The sequence below is a fragment of the Protobothrops mucrosquamatus genome, unplaced genomic scaffold, assembly GCF_001527695.2.
Source record: "Protobothrops mucrosquamatus isolate PMUCROS unplaced genomic scaffold, P.Mucros_1.0 scaffold2154, whole genome shotgun sequence".
Classification (NCBI taxonomy): Eukaryota; Metazoa; Chordata; class Lepidosauria; order Squamata; family Viperidae; genus Protobothrops; species Protobothrops mucrosquamatus.
In genome coordinates this window covers 189,608-206,551 of record NW_015388251.1, presented here as the reverse complement: position 1 = coordinate 206,551, position 16,944 = coordinate 189,608, and the positions used below count along the sequence as shown (strand labels likewise).

The 16,944-nt window shown below is 38.7% G+C and overlaps 1 protein-coding gene across 1 annotated transcript in view; it reads right to left on the bottom strand.

Moving 5' to 3' along the window:
- Window positions 1-5,746, bottom strand: part of LOC107294920 (prickle-like protein 2) — a 57,670-nt gene extending 51,924 nt beyond the window's left edge. Inside the window, 1 exon segment of the mRNA XM_015824188.1 lies at window positions 5,581-5,746. Within this exon segment, the coding sequence (XP_015679674.1) occupies window positions 5,581-5,712 (132 nt within the window). The 5' untranslated portion in view covers window positions 5,713-5,746.
- Window positions 5,747-16,944: the final 11,198 nt, after the last annotated feature.

Genomic DNA, 16,944 nt, shown 5'->3' with positions numbered 1-16,944 from the left:
ATTTCTGCAGTTATAATTAAACCAATTAAAAAATATTGCTTGCTACCTACGAGTTTCATTTAATCAGTGATTGGACTGCTATGCTATTATGAGACAGAAGAAATTCAGCATATTTATCTTCAAAAGGACTAAAGAGAATAGAATAGCAGTTTTTAAAAAACTGAAGCAATGTTATGTCGACCATTGTGGTTTGGACAGTCATGTATCGAATAAGATTTAATCTGAATTAGATTCAGATTAGGGAATTAGATTCAAAGAGATCCCCAAAGCTTGGGGATTGGAAGACACATTTGGAATTGTTAGAATTTGCAAGCATTCTCCTCAAATGGCTTCAAGCAGGTTAGCCCATTCCTAAAATATGTGGGACAAAATATATGAGGCAAAAATTGCACAGGTTTAGTAGAATCAGTGCTACCCGCCACCTCCTTTATCTTATAGCTATATGGTGAGCCCTATTTTTAAGTATATATATAAAAAAATCATTCTCAGTGTCCACAGACATTCTCAGTCATCCAGGTCATGGTTGTCCCAAAGGCGCTTTTTTTCGAACAGCAACTGGACTCTCTTGATTTTTTTTAAAAGACATTTCACATCATCCAAGAAGCTTCTTCAATTCTGAACAGAAGAATGAACTGAAGAAGCTTCTTAAATGAGAAATGAAATGTCCTCAAGGAAAATCAAGAAAGTCCAGTTGCCGTTTGCTAAAAAAAAAAAAAAAAGCACCTTTGGGATGTGAATCAGAGAATCTGATAACCACCGAAAGATGTATTTGAGAATGACTCGCACCCTAATCATCGCAAGAAGGATCATAGTCCTAACTGGAAATTTTCAATCCTAAAAACAATTCCCCAGCTATAAAATGTTGAGAAATTATACATGTTCCATGAAGATAATGTACCTAGGTACTAAAGGAAAGATGAACTATGTCTTGCTTTGAAGAAACAATGAAATATTAATAAATTAAAAAAAATCTGTTCCTCACAGAAGAGAACTGAGAAAAAGGCCCCCACAACAGAGAAATGAAGAAAAGATATGAAGGAGTTTCAATGACGAAGAAGAAGTGGGGCAGACAGGATGGAAGGCTAAAAAACAGGCAGCTGTGCATTAAGAAAATGAACCAAACATAATTTTTTTGTGATTAAAACAAAAACTCATGAAGTTGGCATAGTTACACTGCTTATTCATATTGATGGATTCAACCAAAGCTGGCAGAATTCATTAAAATCACATGAGAAGCTGAACATGACTTATAGGTTACAATAGCTTGATGATAATATCTGTTCAATCGTGTCCAATTCACAGCGATTTTGTGGACCAGCTCTCTGCCTACATTTCCGATCTTGCGTGACTTTTTTCAGCTGTTTTACCCTCTGGCAGAGGTCAGCTTTGAGGGTGTCTAGCCATCATGTTGTTTGTATCATTTCCTTTTACCCATTGACCATTTGAAGCAAAATTGCCTTTTTCCAGTGAGTATGACCCCATGACCTGTCCGAAATAAGTAAGGCAGATTTTTGTGATTTTGCCTTCTAGCAATATGTCTGGATTTATACACTCCAGTATTTGATGGCTTGTCACCTTTGCAGTCCAAGGAATGTGCAGGACCTTCTTCAACACCTACAGCTTGAACAAGTGTTTTTTCCCCTCCTGCCTAGTGTTTTTTTTCCTGGTCCAACTTTTGCAACCGTAAGTAACTATGGGACTATGCAGACTAATCCGCACTTGGTTGCCAGGCAGATGCTCTTGCTTTTCCTCACTTGATTCATGCTCATCCTTGCTGCAGGAGCCTGTGCAATTCAACACTTTATTTCTGAACTGATCTGCTTTGATCAATCTACAGTTCTAGGAAAGTAAATTTTATACTGTGACTAGGGCAAATCCAAACCTAGACTACATGTTGTTCAAAGAAGACATGGTAGTGAATGTGATGCACAAGTCAAAACATATGTTCACATGGTGATGTAAAATCAGATTTATCAAACTGGCCAGGTCACTTGCAAGAAGGTCACTGTTGGCCTCCATATTTTCCTAGCTCTGATCTCATCTCCTCCTCCTCGTTATTACTGCATGTGAAAGAAGATGATGGAATGGCTCCCTGGTTGTACAGGGTTGGGTAAGTGGTATCTGTAGCTAAAAAGATAAGGTGGTCCATGGTCCACTTCTCCACAAGGCTTCCCATATGTGATGACCACCAAGTCTTGAGCTCTAGTTTTCTAGTTCTTAAGTTAATCATAAAGTTGGCTATTATGGTTTAACATAAAAAAGCAATTTGATGTTATCTGCTAAACTTGGGAAAAAAGAGAAAAAATATACCTAAAAACTCTGCATGAGAAGTCTGAGTTATTGAGTTGGTGAAGGATGCATCTTTGCTTCATTTGGAGGATGTCCTCTAGATCGGGAAACAAATCATTTGAGCCTAAATATCCCATACCACTCAATTCTTGTGCAAGCTTCTGGTCCAATAAATCTTGTTAATATGCAGGAATCTAAGTGCCTGTAACTTAGGAACCGAAGATCACCTGTTGCTAAGCATCTACCTTCTCTATATGTTGCTAAGCAGCTGGTAATGCAGCTTCATTTACTGTTCTCATGCCTTCAATTCATAGACTACTCAAAAACCTTGAGACTCCCAATTACTAAGATACAATAAAGACAGAAGTGCTACCATCCCATTTACAGTTTCTTTTTCTATTTCCCTGCTTTTAAAAAATTAACACCAGATGTTCAAGTTTAGCATTAACTCAGGAGCTTAAGTAGACCTTGGTGGGTCATGCAACGTGGATATTCTGAGACATCTTCAAAAAGGTGAAAAAAACATCTAAGGATATCTATGCTTCTCAAATCTATATTCCCTTCCTGCTTGCAGTCATTCTACAGGCATGCTCAATTACTATTTAATAAATTCACTTGTATTAGCATAGATTCCTATAGGTTATCTTTAAATGTACAAGATTCCAACTTGGAATAATCATAATCTAATGAGTCAAAATCATAACAGTCCATTATTACAGTTTATAGGAACAGAGGAAAAGAGGGGGAAGAGGGAGGCAGAATTTGACTTCCTCTATTCTGATAAAATTTGCGCCCTGATGCTTATTTAATTTTAAATATTCCTATTGCAAAGAGGCTTCATTTGCAGATGGACTGATGAATGTATTTAATACAGATAACTTCATTAATACTAAGGAAATGGTTGTAAGATATTTCTGAGATGAAGAAACAATCTATGGGGTGAAACATGGGAGAACTAAATCCTTTTCTCTGGGTTTTGTATACTTTGGCCTGCCTTGGTGCAGTGCTTGGTGCACCCTGTTAGACATAATTATCTTCTAGTCATAATTATCTTCTAGGGAGATACCTGTCATCTTCCTCTTCCCATTTGTATGGGAGAAATTGGGGTCCCACTGAACAAGCCCATATTAGCAATTAACAACAACAAAAGGAAATAGACTCTGAAGCCAACTGTTGAACCTTTTGGAAAATAAGACTACACAAAACAGAAAGCCCTCCTCTGGTTAGTTAGTTCAATAACCCATAGTATAAATTAAAGCCAATTTTATTAAAAGTAAAAAAGAGGAGAAAATCCTTTTAAAATTTATGCAGTCATAAGCAAGAAAACAAGACAAAAAGCTGTGACTATAGTGGCAACGAGCACACCACTGGAAGACCTAAAGGACCAGGTTGGGACAGATGGTCTTGGAGAAAATTTATCTTTATGGTTGCTAAGAGTTGACACCAACTTGATGGCGCATAGTCAGTCAGTCATTCAGATGCAAATGGCGATAACATAGGAAAGATAACACTGAAAATATCAAAAACAGGAATCTCTCATTTTTTTAAAAAAAAACCTAAAAGCACATACACTTGGTCAAATTCAAGGAGGGCAGGATCTGCTGCTGAAAGAACTCAAGAAATAATGGATGTTTATAAACTTGCACAAATACAATTCAGATACAATAGCTATCAACTATTTTAACCAGTATTCCTATTAAAGTAAACCAGATATCTAAATGCAGAATCTTGGCTATAAACATTGCCTGTACATCAGAAATGAAGGTTGATTCCCATGACCGGTTCCTTCTAGATTTTCCTGGATAATTCCTAAAACATGTTAATTGCAACCTAAATCCAGAGTCTTAGAACTTTTCACCATACTTTTTTTCACTGCAATCTTTGTTTTCTAGGTAATTGTTTCCTAACACAGATTTCCTTATTTGCTTAATCTGGATCCCATTCTTAAGATTCCAGCTGTTCTTCTCTGTCTCTGCCCAGAACTCCTCTCCCTATCTCCACACCCCCCCAGGCTTAGATTTTGAAATGACTTTGTTGTCTTATCAGAAAAGGAAGGATCAAGGGATGTGTATGTAGACCAGAGCAGATATTCACTACCCCTTTGAATGGCGTCAATTGAAACCCAGATAAGTGGTATGTGGTTCCCCTGCCTGGATGCAATTATCTGCCTTGTGATTGCTAGGTGGCAATACAGCAATTTCATCTACTGGATTTATAGTAGATTACAAATGATAAAAACAGGAAAGAGCAAGCTAGTGAAATTGTTTGCAGCCTTTGCTTTTTGTTTTCTTTATTTGCTAGATGCCGTGCTAGATATAGAACCAATATTTTGATTACAGATGTGTTTAGTAATTGGGGGGGGGGGGTTTACGATCGGATAGGCAATTGTTTTTAAAAAAACCCATTCAAAGCTCAAATGACATTCTATCAGTTATTACATACTTACTTACATACTTATTTATTTATTATCATGCCTTTATTATTGTTATAAACAATTCAAGGTGGTGAACATATCTAATACCCTTTCCTCTCGATTTTTCCTCACAACAACAGCTCTGTGAAGTGAGTTGGGCTAAGAGAGAAGGACTGGCTCAAGGTCACCCAGCTGGCTTTCATGGCTATGGTGGGACTAGAACTCACCATCTCCTGGTTTCTAGCCAGGTGCCTTAATTGGATGTTCTTGCTTTGACAACAGATGAAAATGCAGCCATTTTCTCTATGCTTTTAGAATTAGTTGATGCTGGGAGGGAGGAGAGTTCAGTTAGTCCTAATAATAATAACTCTGCCGTGGGAATCCAAGGACAAACTGGGTCCAGAGCTGATAATGTTTTGGGGGGCTGGAGAGCTGGGGAGAAAGCCCACACTTCAGGCTAATTGGGGAATGTGCTTTATGACTGTTTATTGGGGGTGGGAATTGTACTTTGTTACTTTGTATCCAGGGGAGGGGAATTTAGTTTTTGGGTTCAACTATGTAGTGCCGATACTTTGTTTCCCAAATAAAAGATTCTTTAAGGAAAACAATGCCTCGAAGTTCTTTTGAAGGGTTTCATCTGTCGGAACCATGACAATGTCAGCTTTGTGGACTCTATGCCTGCCTTTACTGCATGATAGCAGTAAAGACTGTTCAAGGACCAATGATCTTGTCTCATTTGAGAAAGCTAAAGATTATATTATATATTATATTAATTATATTACATTACATTACACTACACTACATTATAACATTATAACTTGATGAGATGGTTGTATTTCTACACACATATATCATGCACAAGCAACAACAGCAAATACCTGTTCTGGTTTCAGCCCAGGAGGGACCCAAGCGTATTCTTCCAAGGCACAGCCCGAATCGTCATCAGAAGTCGAATTCCTCTGGAAGTCAAACATCAGCTTGGTCACCGTCTTCTCCATTTCTAAAGGCATCACTGTTTCAAAGTGTTCTGATTGTGGACACTTACAGTGCCGGCAAATTTTTCTGGGGATATGAAGTAAAAAGCCAACAGTTATCCTCTATTTAAGGATGTATGAAATAGAGATTAGAATGTTTGAGGCATGAATATCAATGAAGGTCATCTAGCATTCAAATGTCATGTTTCCATAGTTTTACAATTATGTAAACATAATTATGAATTCATACCTATTGGACAGCTAAGCATTTTCCTGAAAGAAACTGATAGGTTTGGCTAATTATTGAACATAAGATCATCTAAATACAATTACATGTTGGGATCACATGCTATAGTAGCTTTCTTTTGAATGGAAGTAATTTCACATATTAATTTTACTCTGGAAACTCTTCTTTTGAAGTATCTATCCCTGGTTTGGCAAGTACTAGGGAACAATGTATAATGCATATCTTTGTGATCACAGAAACATTGATACATGCATTTTTCCTCAATTATACAGCTGTCTAAAGAAATCACTTCCCTTTTTAAATCTGAGCATACAATTTACCATCAGGGTTCCCATCTGAAGGACTGTTAGAAATCTGGTTATTTTTTCTTTGAGCTGGCTTAATAGTTAATTATATCCATGCCATGTTATTATGCAACATGACTCTCTCTCTCTCTCTCTCTCTCTCTCTCACACACACACACACACACACACACACACACACACACACACACACACACACACACACACACACATTTGGTTTCATACATAACAGATGTATGTTTTTGCAGAATTTGTTCTCCTTCCTTCCCCTTCCTTTATGAGTCAGTGTAAAGACTCTGAATGGCTCACAATTCCTATTCTGGTAAGTAAGATTAAACAATATAAAAACCCAACCCAACTCAGAGCTGTCAGTCAATAGCACCAATATTCTTGGCATAGAATCATGCCATAGAATCATTTCATTTTTGTCCCCAAACACCCTCCATAAGAGCCAGGTTTTGACTACTCTATGGATGTACAGTAGGCAGAGGGCATTTAATATATTTTTGTGTGCCAGTTTCAAAAGAAAATGGAAATTAAAACAGCAACTGAGGAATACTAATTTGTACTAACATTAACCTGAGGTAATATATCTGCTGTGGTCATGGTGATATCTATATCCATGGGAAATGGTTATTGGAGAGAGGATGGAGGTTGCCTTGGATAAAGCAGCTGTCAGCAATAAGCCTGCATGGGATAAGTGAAATGCAGTGTCTACATGTAAACAACAACCTGCCCTTGACAAAATGCCAGAGCCCCAAAGCAGTTTTCTAAACCCAAGCATAATTCTTTCATTTGGAGAGGAGGAAAAAAAAATACAGCAAGCTCCAGACCACCCATACAGAACTGGCTTGTAAGGATTTAAGGATCAAATGCATTTGATAGACGATCTGGGATACACCTCTTCATTTTCCCTCCTTTGACAGCACCCATAAATATGCAAAGAGTGCCAGAACATCAGCACATCCAGCTTAGCAAGCAGAAAGGCTGTCGTATACAGTATGCAAAATCTCAACGTAAACAGAAACTTAAGAGCGGCAAATTCCTTAACAATGACAGAATACCATAGACGGGGGTTGTGCTAAATAAAAGCAGTGATGAAAGTTGCCCACTAGCAACTGCTACCTCTCTATAAGATTATCGCAAGGCTGCTTTACAGAGAACAAAGCTAAAGCTCAATTGATATCGCCTACATATGAGATTCCTAAATTTGATCCCAAGTGAAGGTAGACAAGACAGCCTTGTCTAACAAGGAGTTCTCTCCATAATTCATTTCCTTTGGACTGACTACTTTTCTTATTCCCTTCTCAGAAGACCACTTCATTGACAATAACAGCTCCTGCAGAAAGGAGATATCTGATCTGACTCCCAAGATGTACAGGGGAGCCTAGTTTTGAAAGTGTGATGTGCATTGACCTAGGACAGGAAAAAACCTGGACATGTAAGGGTGCCAGTCAAAACAAATCTCCTAATCTATCCTAATCTATTCTAAACCCTGATAGCCATGGTCTACAATATTTGTCTCCTTCAAGATAGCCTAATCTAACCAGGTGTCCTCTAACCTTGGATCTATAACAGCTATGCTGTTATTAAAAAAAAAACCCCCAAGAAAGTCTAGTTTGCCTTTTGGAATAAGCACCTTTGGGACATAGTGATCCACTAATATTTGAATGGCATTCCCATGCAAAAAGAGGTAGGGTCTGCCCTCCTAAAGCCAACACTACAGTATAGCTCAATGTGTTGACATTAAAGGGAAGATCCCTTAGACCAGGGGTAGGCAATCTTGGCTCTTTTATGACTTGTGGACTTTGACTCCCAGAATTCCTGAGCCAGCCATGCTGGCTCAGGAATTCTGGGAGTTGAAGTCCACAAGTCATAAAAGAGCCAAGGTTGCCTACTCCTGCCTTAAACTCATATGCCATATTTTTTTTTGATTGAACAATTTACCAATCCAATAGGTATACAATGAAAAACAAATAATGGCAATCCAATTTCTGTGTCTTAGAGATGAAATCATTATCAGCCCCCATTTTCAAGGCCAGCCACAGTATTTTGCAGCTTGAGCCAAAGCAGATTACAATTCCCACTCCTCTATTTCAATGTGAACAGTATCAAAGGCAAAACAAGAATTATTTTTTTGTACAGCTGAGGGAAAAAAACCCCAGAACTATGTCCCACCTTGAAAGTAGAATTTTATAATCAGCAGTTTTTCATGACACACAACACTGGGAAAACTGAGGCAGTTGTTTTATCCTGCCCAAGATTAGGCTGGTGCTAACATTCTTGAAATTAATTAAATTGCTTCAGTATAAAAATAACTCCATATCCTACTTTTTTTTAAAAAAATGGAACGTTTGGAGTATTTGAACTTGATTAATACGTTTGGGCAAGTCACGAAGAGTTGATCATAAAATAATCTGCAGATGTTCCTAAATCCCTTTAAAATAATAATACATTAATCAAAATCTTTCTAGGTTATATTGGAGAGATTGTATTCACATTAGTTAGAACTTATCTCTGGTGGCAAAGTTACTTAAGTTATTAAGTGTGGTCCACAATGCTGTTTCTTCAACAAATCAGGAAAAATGGGTCATGACATTTACCGTTTTTTAATTTTGATTCTTTGTATGCCAAGGAAAGTTTAAAAAGAGGGGAGAAACACTTCAAAGGCATAAAATACCAAATGTAAAAGCAAGTTAATATAGGTAGTCCTAACCAGAATGCAGCCTACCCACCATGGTCATCAAGCACTTCGTGACTGTAGGACATTGTCATCAGCCGTCAACATGGCCTGGTTGCCCGAGTGCCCAAAATATGATCACATGATTGGGGGCACAACTATCTGTCTCTCAGAACTTTGAATCTGGATTGTAAGTATTAAGTAGATCCATTGGAATGTCAAATGGTCACTAAGTGACTGGTTGTAAGTCAAGGACTATGTATAGAGAAGTCTGTGCTCAGAAACCTCCTTTTCAAACATTGCATCCCATCCTCCTGTGCTAGATAGGATAGATCTCAACAGCTTTCTTAAAACTAGAAGAGATAGTGCTCACCAAATCTCTGCAGGAAGGGAGGGTGGGACCGATCATGAAAAGCTTGTATCTAAGGTGCCATCAGATGGCAATCTCTTAAGGATGCATCCTGGAGGAAGTTGCTCCTATTCAAGGGAATCAGATGGGAAGACAGGGAGAAGTGACCTCTTAGATAACCAGGTCTGAAGCCATAAAGGCCTTAAATGTTAACAACTAGTACTCCGCGCATCACATTGAAGATCTAATCAGCAACCACTACAGTTCCCAAAGAAACTGAGTCACCCAGGTATACTGGGAATCACCCATCACTTCCCAGGTTGCCACATTCTGTGCCGATTGTATCTTCTGAATGTTCGTCAGGTACGGCCCCATGTAGAGTCATGATTAAAGTAATCTAAATGAAAGATGGCCAAGGCATGAGTTACTGTGACGAGGGCCTCCCCATCCAGGAATGAAACAAAAACTAAGTCTATGGGTGATCTCGTGTGTTCATTGAAATATTTTCCAAGTTCTGTAAACTGTTGCAATATAAGCAATTAATTTTTTCTGTCAGTTTCTATTCTTGTTAGTTTTTAGTTGGTTAGTATTATAAATATTGGAAAACAAAATTACATGTTTCTTTGGACCAATGCTATCTAAAAGTGTGAAAAGAAATTAGCAGCATAGCAAAGAATTTGGACAAGCCCTTCAATTAAGTATTGTTTTTATTCAGTTTCTATTTTTAACCACCTTAATAGACTATGTATACATGCAAATGTATTTTTGCTAGAAGCTGTTGAATATTAATGTTTACAATTTCTGTATTTCTGCCTGAGAACATTTATGAATTTATGTATGAAACTCTCAGTATTTTCAAGGATGTTATCTATGTTTTACCTCTTTCCTTCCTTTATTACTGGTATTATTTACCTGTTGATATTTATCCATTTTGTTTCACACAAATTAAACTAAGAGAAATGGTGTCTCCATTTTGTCTCAACCCTAACCCTAACTCTATCCTCTGCTTGCTTCGGCTTTGGCTACCATTGGGATGAGCCCTAACAAAATTATCTCTGTAGGGATGTGGCATAGAATGATTGTAATTAATTAACATTAAATGTAACACCCAAAACTGTTTCACAAACCATTCCCACCCCAAAGTAAAACATATTCTTTCTACTGCAATGCTCTACGAATGTATAAACATTTCTTCCTCTATTTCCTTACAGTTAGTAAAAAAAAAATTAAAAAGGGGGGGGAGGAAGGCGGTTGAAAAGTTTGATATGTAAATAAATAAAATAAATAAAAATGACTGCATATAAACTTAAAACTCCACAGCTTACAGAGCACAAACATGTACTATGCCTCAAGACATTGCTAAGCCAAAGGAAAAAAAGTTGCCAATTTCCCATTTCCTGCTTTTCATCAGATTTAAATATATACAGATGCAAATATAAGTAGAGTGTCTGGATTCTATCTAGTCAGTGACAGAATCTCGGCCGGCCATTGCCGGTTACTCTCTAAAGTTAAACCAATCAGATTGCAATTTCATATGAATTCTTTAATTAATCAGCTACTGTAGGGAAGGCTTCATACTTTTTTCCAGAGCAAGGAGGTCAACCATAATTCCCATCTCTGCTGATGATATAATGTTGAACAAATCAATATGTCATGCAATTTAATAGCCTTTATGCATCTCTATCAATCCTCAGTCCACCAACAACTCTGAAGCAGCCTACTCAAATCGCCTGCCAGCTAATACCGGTGATGAGACAATCGGTGTTTACGTATTTGGAAAAAAAAAAAAAGGATGTTCTTACAGAGCCTGGTGATATTTTACCAAGTCTCAGTTCCAGGGTTATTAATCATACGGATCTCCACAGAAAATATCAGTGAATAGCAAAAATATTTAAGGCGTAGGGAAGTCAAAAAAATAAACTGCGGTATCAGGAGACAAAGGGGAAAAGAAAAACAACACACTTTTCCGTGGAAAAAGCCACTGCAAAGTTGGAGAATGCACCCGCCTTATTATAGCTAATAATGGTCTCTATGTCCCTTTTTATATTACAGTTGCTATGCAAAAACTACTTCAGCACAGCTATCCATAATAGTGAAGCCATAATGATTGAAAACCAAGCAGAAATTCAGGGCTTTGCAGCTGAGAGGCTGCAACTTCATCACTACACATGTCATTAAAGTAAAACAGTATCCTATACTGTCTTTTTGGAGGTACTCTGGAGAAATGAAGATGCTGAAACTGATTCCTGTTTTTGTTCTTTAATTCTGAGGACCCACGAAGGCAAGTATGTTACTGCTCCCAACTGATAAAAAGGAAGGAGGAATAAGAAGTGAGAAAGAGAATTTTAGAAGAAGAAAAGGAGGGCGCTCCACAGGTAAACAGACTGGAAAAAAACTGTCGGTCAGAGTGTCTGACATTTTATGAAAGGATCTCCAAGGACAGGCAGTCCTCGAATTACAAGCATTTGTTTAGTGACTGCTCAAACTTTACAACAGCACTGAAAAAAGTGATTTATCACCATTTTTCACACTTACAACCACTGTTGCAGCCCCTTGGAGACTGACACTTATTGGCATGTATTTATGATGGCTGCAATGTCCCGGGATCATGTGGTCACCTTTTGCAACCTTCTGACCAGCAAAATCAATGGGGAAGCCACATTCACCTAACAACAGTGTTACTAACATAACTACTGCAGCGATTCACTTACCAACTATGGCAAGAAAGGTCGTAAAATGCCTCGCTTATTAGTGGAAATTTTGGGCTCAACTGTGATTATAAGTCAAAGACTATCTGTATCATCCAGGACTCTCAACCATTCTATTACAATTATATCCAGATTCTAGTAGAACTATTGCAGTTATTTTCTAGATCACTGGGAAAGATGGTCAAGAGCCTACTCTATATGGAATAATCTGTCTCCCATAGTTAAAATGCCTCCCAGCTTTTGGGCATTCACGTATAGGGTAAAACAGTCATATAACCTTTGGAATATGGTAGAAAATTCTTAGTAGTTGACAGCAATGGAAGATATGGTTCTGTTTGGGAAATTATTATGTGTCATACTTTTATATTTTTAATTCTGTAAGTCTCCTAAAGTCTGATGAGTAGGCACAGCACCATTGGTGGTAATAATAAATGAATACATATAATATAAATCTTCTTCCGCTTTGCAGAAATTGTGGTTCAGTCTCCTACAAAGCCAATGTCAACATGTAGATGCTTGTATCTTTTCGTGGCAGTCTTGATAATGTAGGAATGAGTGAAGTTATATGCTGATGACTATGTCATCATTCTCATGGAAAAAGGGACTTCATGTAAGCAAGGAAAGGCAGGTAATAAAATACTGTATTTTACAAAACACCTCACTGAAGAATTAAAAAGATTTCTCTGCTTAAGATCACTTCTTTTCCTGCATGCAACACTATTTTAGACATATCTCAGAAGTCTAAATTGCTTAAAATTTATTTTCTTTTCTTTTTCTGCATACGTACTGTCACACTAAATATGTGACACAGAAACTATATCTAGCTTGCAAACCCAAGGTTAATCATCAATTGCTGAGCCATTCCAGGCAACAGGAGTAACCCTAATAGGGATGAAGCACCCCAAGATAATAAACATAATAATCTCTAATACCAGCACAAAGATATTTCTGACCAGACAGGGAGACATTTCTCATCCAGGGCAAACAATGCATCAACAATCTCTTACCTATCATTTAAACCCATCTTCAAACACCAGGACCTAAACCTTTGGTTTAAAAAAATAATACCCTTAAATTAGATTATAAAATACAATATTCACAGGAGATAGCATCTTAAGTCCAATCAGGGTAAATGCAGGTATATTTGAGAGCTACGTTCCTGTATGATTTAGTGGCTAATTCATGGTTTGTTTTAATCTATGTGCACTATGTTGGCTGGTTTTATATAGCTGCAATGGCTAGTATGTGCAACATTTTAAAACAATACTAAATTAGACTATGTTTTTGCAAGCAACATGTGAAATGAATCCTAGTGCCTTTACTATTTTTAAAGGAATAGTTATGTCAAATGGGCTTTCTTTCACATGTTCAAAACATAAAGGTTAAACAAACCAAAGGATGTTTGGTTTTAAGCTCTGTTTAAATGGGTGCATCTAAACGTAGCAAACAGAAGACACTTAAGTGGCTGGGCAGAAACTGGAACTAACCCAGTTGAACTCATCTACTTAGGTAAGATGTTTCTCCTTGCTCCATTAACTTAAAATAGGCTACTTCTACAAACCCTTTACTTCCCATCTGAAACAACAAGAGAACCTCTTAACCTCTGACCAGCTTTTGAGTCAAAGAGTCTGGAATACCCTTAATCAGATTATCCCCTCTTCAATCTCTCTTGCTGGGCAGATGGATTCCTGCACATATAAGAAAAAAAGAGGCAAAAATATATTACTTCAGCCCAGACACCCTCCAGATGCCTGAACTTCAGTTCTCAGAATCCAGGCAGCTGATTTACCTATTTATTATGACAGCCTTCTGCAATCTTGAACAGATTAGGGTTGGGTATGCCAAATACAGGTGGTCTTCGATTTACGGCCACAATTGAGTCCAAAATGTATGTTGCCGAGTGAAACAGTTAAGTAATTTTTGCCTCATTTTATGACCCTTTTACCACAGCTGTTAAGGGAGTCGCTGCAGTTGTTACATTAATACCACGGTTGTTAAGTGAATCTGGCCTCCTCATTTGACTTTGCTTGTTAGGAGGTCGTAAAAGTGATCACATGACCCCTGAAACTGTCATAAAATATAAACCAGTTGCCTAGCATCCAAATTTTGATCAGGTGACCATGGGGAGGCTGCAACAGTCGTAAGAGTGAAAAACGGTCATAAGCCACTTTTTTCAGTGTCACTGTAACTTTGAGCAGTTACTAAATGAATGGTTGTTAAGTCGAGGACTACCTATACTAGGGGTAGGCAACCTTGGCTCTTTTATGACTCGTGGACTTCAACTCCCAGAATTCCTGAGCCAGGCTGAGCTAGGCTGGCTCAGGAATTCTGGAAGTTGAAGTCCACGAGTCATAAAAGGGCCAAGGTTGCCTACCCCTGACCTATACTAATCTGGGTGGCCTGTAGTGAAAACACAAAACAAAAAATGCATAATTGTTAAAAAGAAAATTAAAACATACAAGATGCGTACCTTCACTTAAAACTATGAGGAGCAAACGGTCAGTGGAAAAATATAGTCTTGGTTAGTTTGTGAAATATTAACAAGATGGTGGCTGCCAGAGACCTCTGAGGACAGAGAGTTTTATGAAGTGTCACAGCGAATGCCTGTTGTCTAATCCACATCCCATGAATTTAAGGAAATTAGATCTATACAATGTTCTAATAGGGAAAAGCTGGAATACAAAGTTAGATTTGGCTGAAAAGAACTGGGTTCAAAATATACTTATGAAGTAAAAGGCGACATAAAAAACTTATTTTGAACACAGGAACTCAGGATCAGGGCCTCCCAAACGATATCCCCTAGGTGTGCTACACTTAATAACATTTACAATGATTTGTACATTCTTCTAAAAAGCAAGAAAAAGCCGGGGGGGGGGGGGACTGACCATACACTTACTGCTATGTTATACAACAAAGATAGCATTAAGCCCATGGAGTACATAAAGGAAAAATGCATGTGTCTGGAAAAACTCACAATTCTTGGCCAACCTGTCAAATACATTACCATATAAAGAATAACAGCCATGGAGCGGGTAGAAAAAGCTATGCTATTACAAAAATATCAGAGAAAAGATGGAAAGGGAGACTCCATTAATTTCATAGGTATGGAAAGGAGTGCAATTTTATATTTGCTCTTTGATTAATAGAATTTTTATCGGTAGAGCTCATTAGAAAAGGCAAAATGTCTGCCTCCCAACTTCTATTCGCAATTACTGAGGGCTTCAGGACTATTCACAAAATCAGTTTCTATGTTTTCTGTAACCTCTAGAAAACCAAGGCTTCCAGGAGAGGTATAGTGAACTGAAGCAGAGCCAGTGACCAAGGATCTGGTGAGTAGGTGGTTCCTTGGAAGTTCTCCAGGTAAGGAGAGGACTGGAGATCATCCACATGTGCTCTGGACAGCTGTTCCTCATAAGGAGGCCCCAGGACAGTGTTTTCCATAGGCTTGCACTGGGAGACAACTGGATTAGTCATTTTACTCACAACTGCAACACAGACTTTCAAAGGACACTAACCTTTCAAAGGTTCACAAACCTCACTTTCTAATCACTTTCAGAAATTGCTCATTAAATACTTCTAAGCCAGTGGTGGCGAACCTATGGCACGCGTGCCAGAAGTGGCACTCGGAGCCCTCTCTGTGGGCACACGTGCTGTTGCCCCAGACTCGCCTCCCCCTGTGATCCCCTCCTCACCAGCAGACCCCCTGGAAGAGAGTTGCCCCCGAGCGTGGCCCACGTGGAGCAGCGCAGCCAAGGACATGGCAGCCAGGCAGCGTAGACAAGACTCTGCCCTCACACCCCATTGCGCACAGTTGATGCTGCGGGGCGCGGGCAGAGGGCGTGGCGGCCATGGCGCTGCTGGGTTGCTGTGCGATCTGTGGCAGGTCCTGGAGGCACTGAGTGGCCCTGCGGGCAGGCGGGGCGGGGGACGGGGCAGGAGGTGAAGCAGAGGCGGGGCCAGTTTTTGGGCACTCGGTCTCTAAAAGGTTCGCCATCACTGTTCTAAGCTATTAGAGATCTTAGGAATGACAAGTTTGAAAACACCGGGTGAATCTGTTTTTAACCTGACCAAAAGAAAACTTTAATTATAAGTTTAAGAATTTAAAGAATCTGAAATGAAGAGCAAAAGCCATCTTAAGTTCTAAGCAGAAGACTGGCATCATGACAGCTATTTGGAAGTACACTGCATATTTTCCAGAGTTGCAAAAGATGGACCTTAGATGTTTAGTTTTTGATGTCGGCTACTCTGATTCATGCCTTGGCTATATGTTATTTGGAAAGTTTTATTACCCTATTGTCATGGGAATGTAACTGAACTATCATTTAACAGGTAGCGTAACTCAGTATAGTGCCAAGGTTCTGCATAAATCAAAATAAGCTTGTTTCATAGCAAGAGCAAAGGGGTAAGGGATTAACTCACAAGAAGAAATGGAAATGAAGATCCTTTCTGTTCCAAACAGAGGTTGGTTGTGAAGGGTGATGCCGGTGGGTAAAGAATTTGAAGTCACAAATCGTAAGGCCACAAAAGAGCTTTGATTTTTATCAGCTCTCAAAATAGTTGATGCTTGATGGTCACGTCTTCCAATAGAAGGTTCTAAAATGGTTCCTATGGGAGAACTCTAAGATCTCTTTGGATCAGGTTAAGCACCAGAAGAGTTCAAGATTTAGATAGCTGTCAAGTGGATGGCTACAGTTCCAGATTAGAGTAACGGATGCAGACTAACAACAAAGGTACCTGTGATAGAAGAATTACACTTTAGATGACTCTAAACAATGCTTGTAAAATTCAGTTGATCCAGAGTGTTGCAGCCAGATAGACTGACAGTCTATCTTCAAATGCAGAGAGCAGAAACAAACAAACAAACAAAAGTCTACATTCTTCGGAGACTTCCGGTGGCAGGCGATTTCGCTGGTCGCAGCTGTTTGCTGCCTCCCGCCTGTTTTGCGTAAAAGCCGGTTTGACAGCCAGCATCAGCTGTCAAA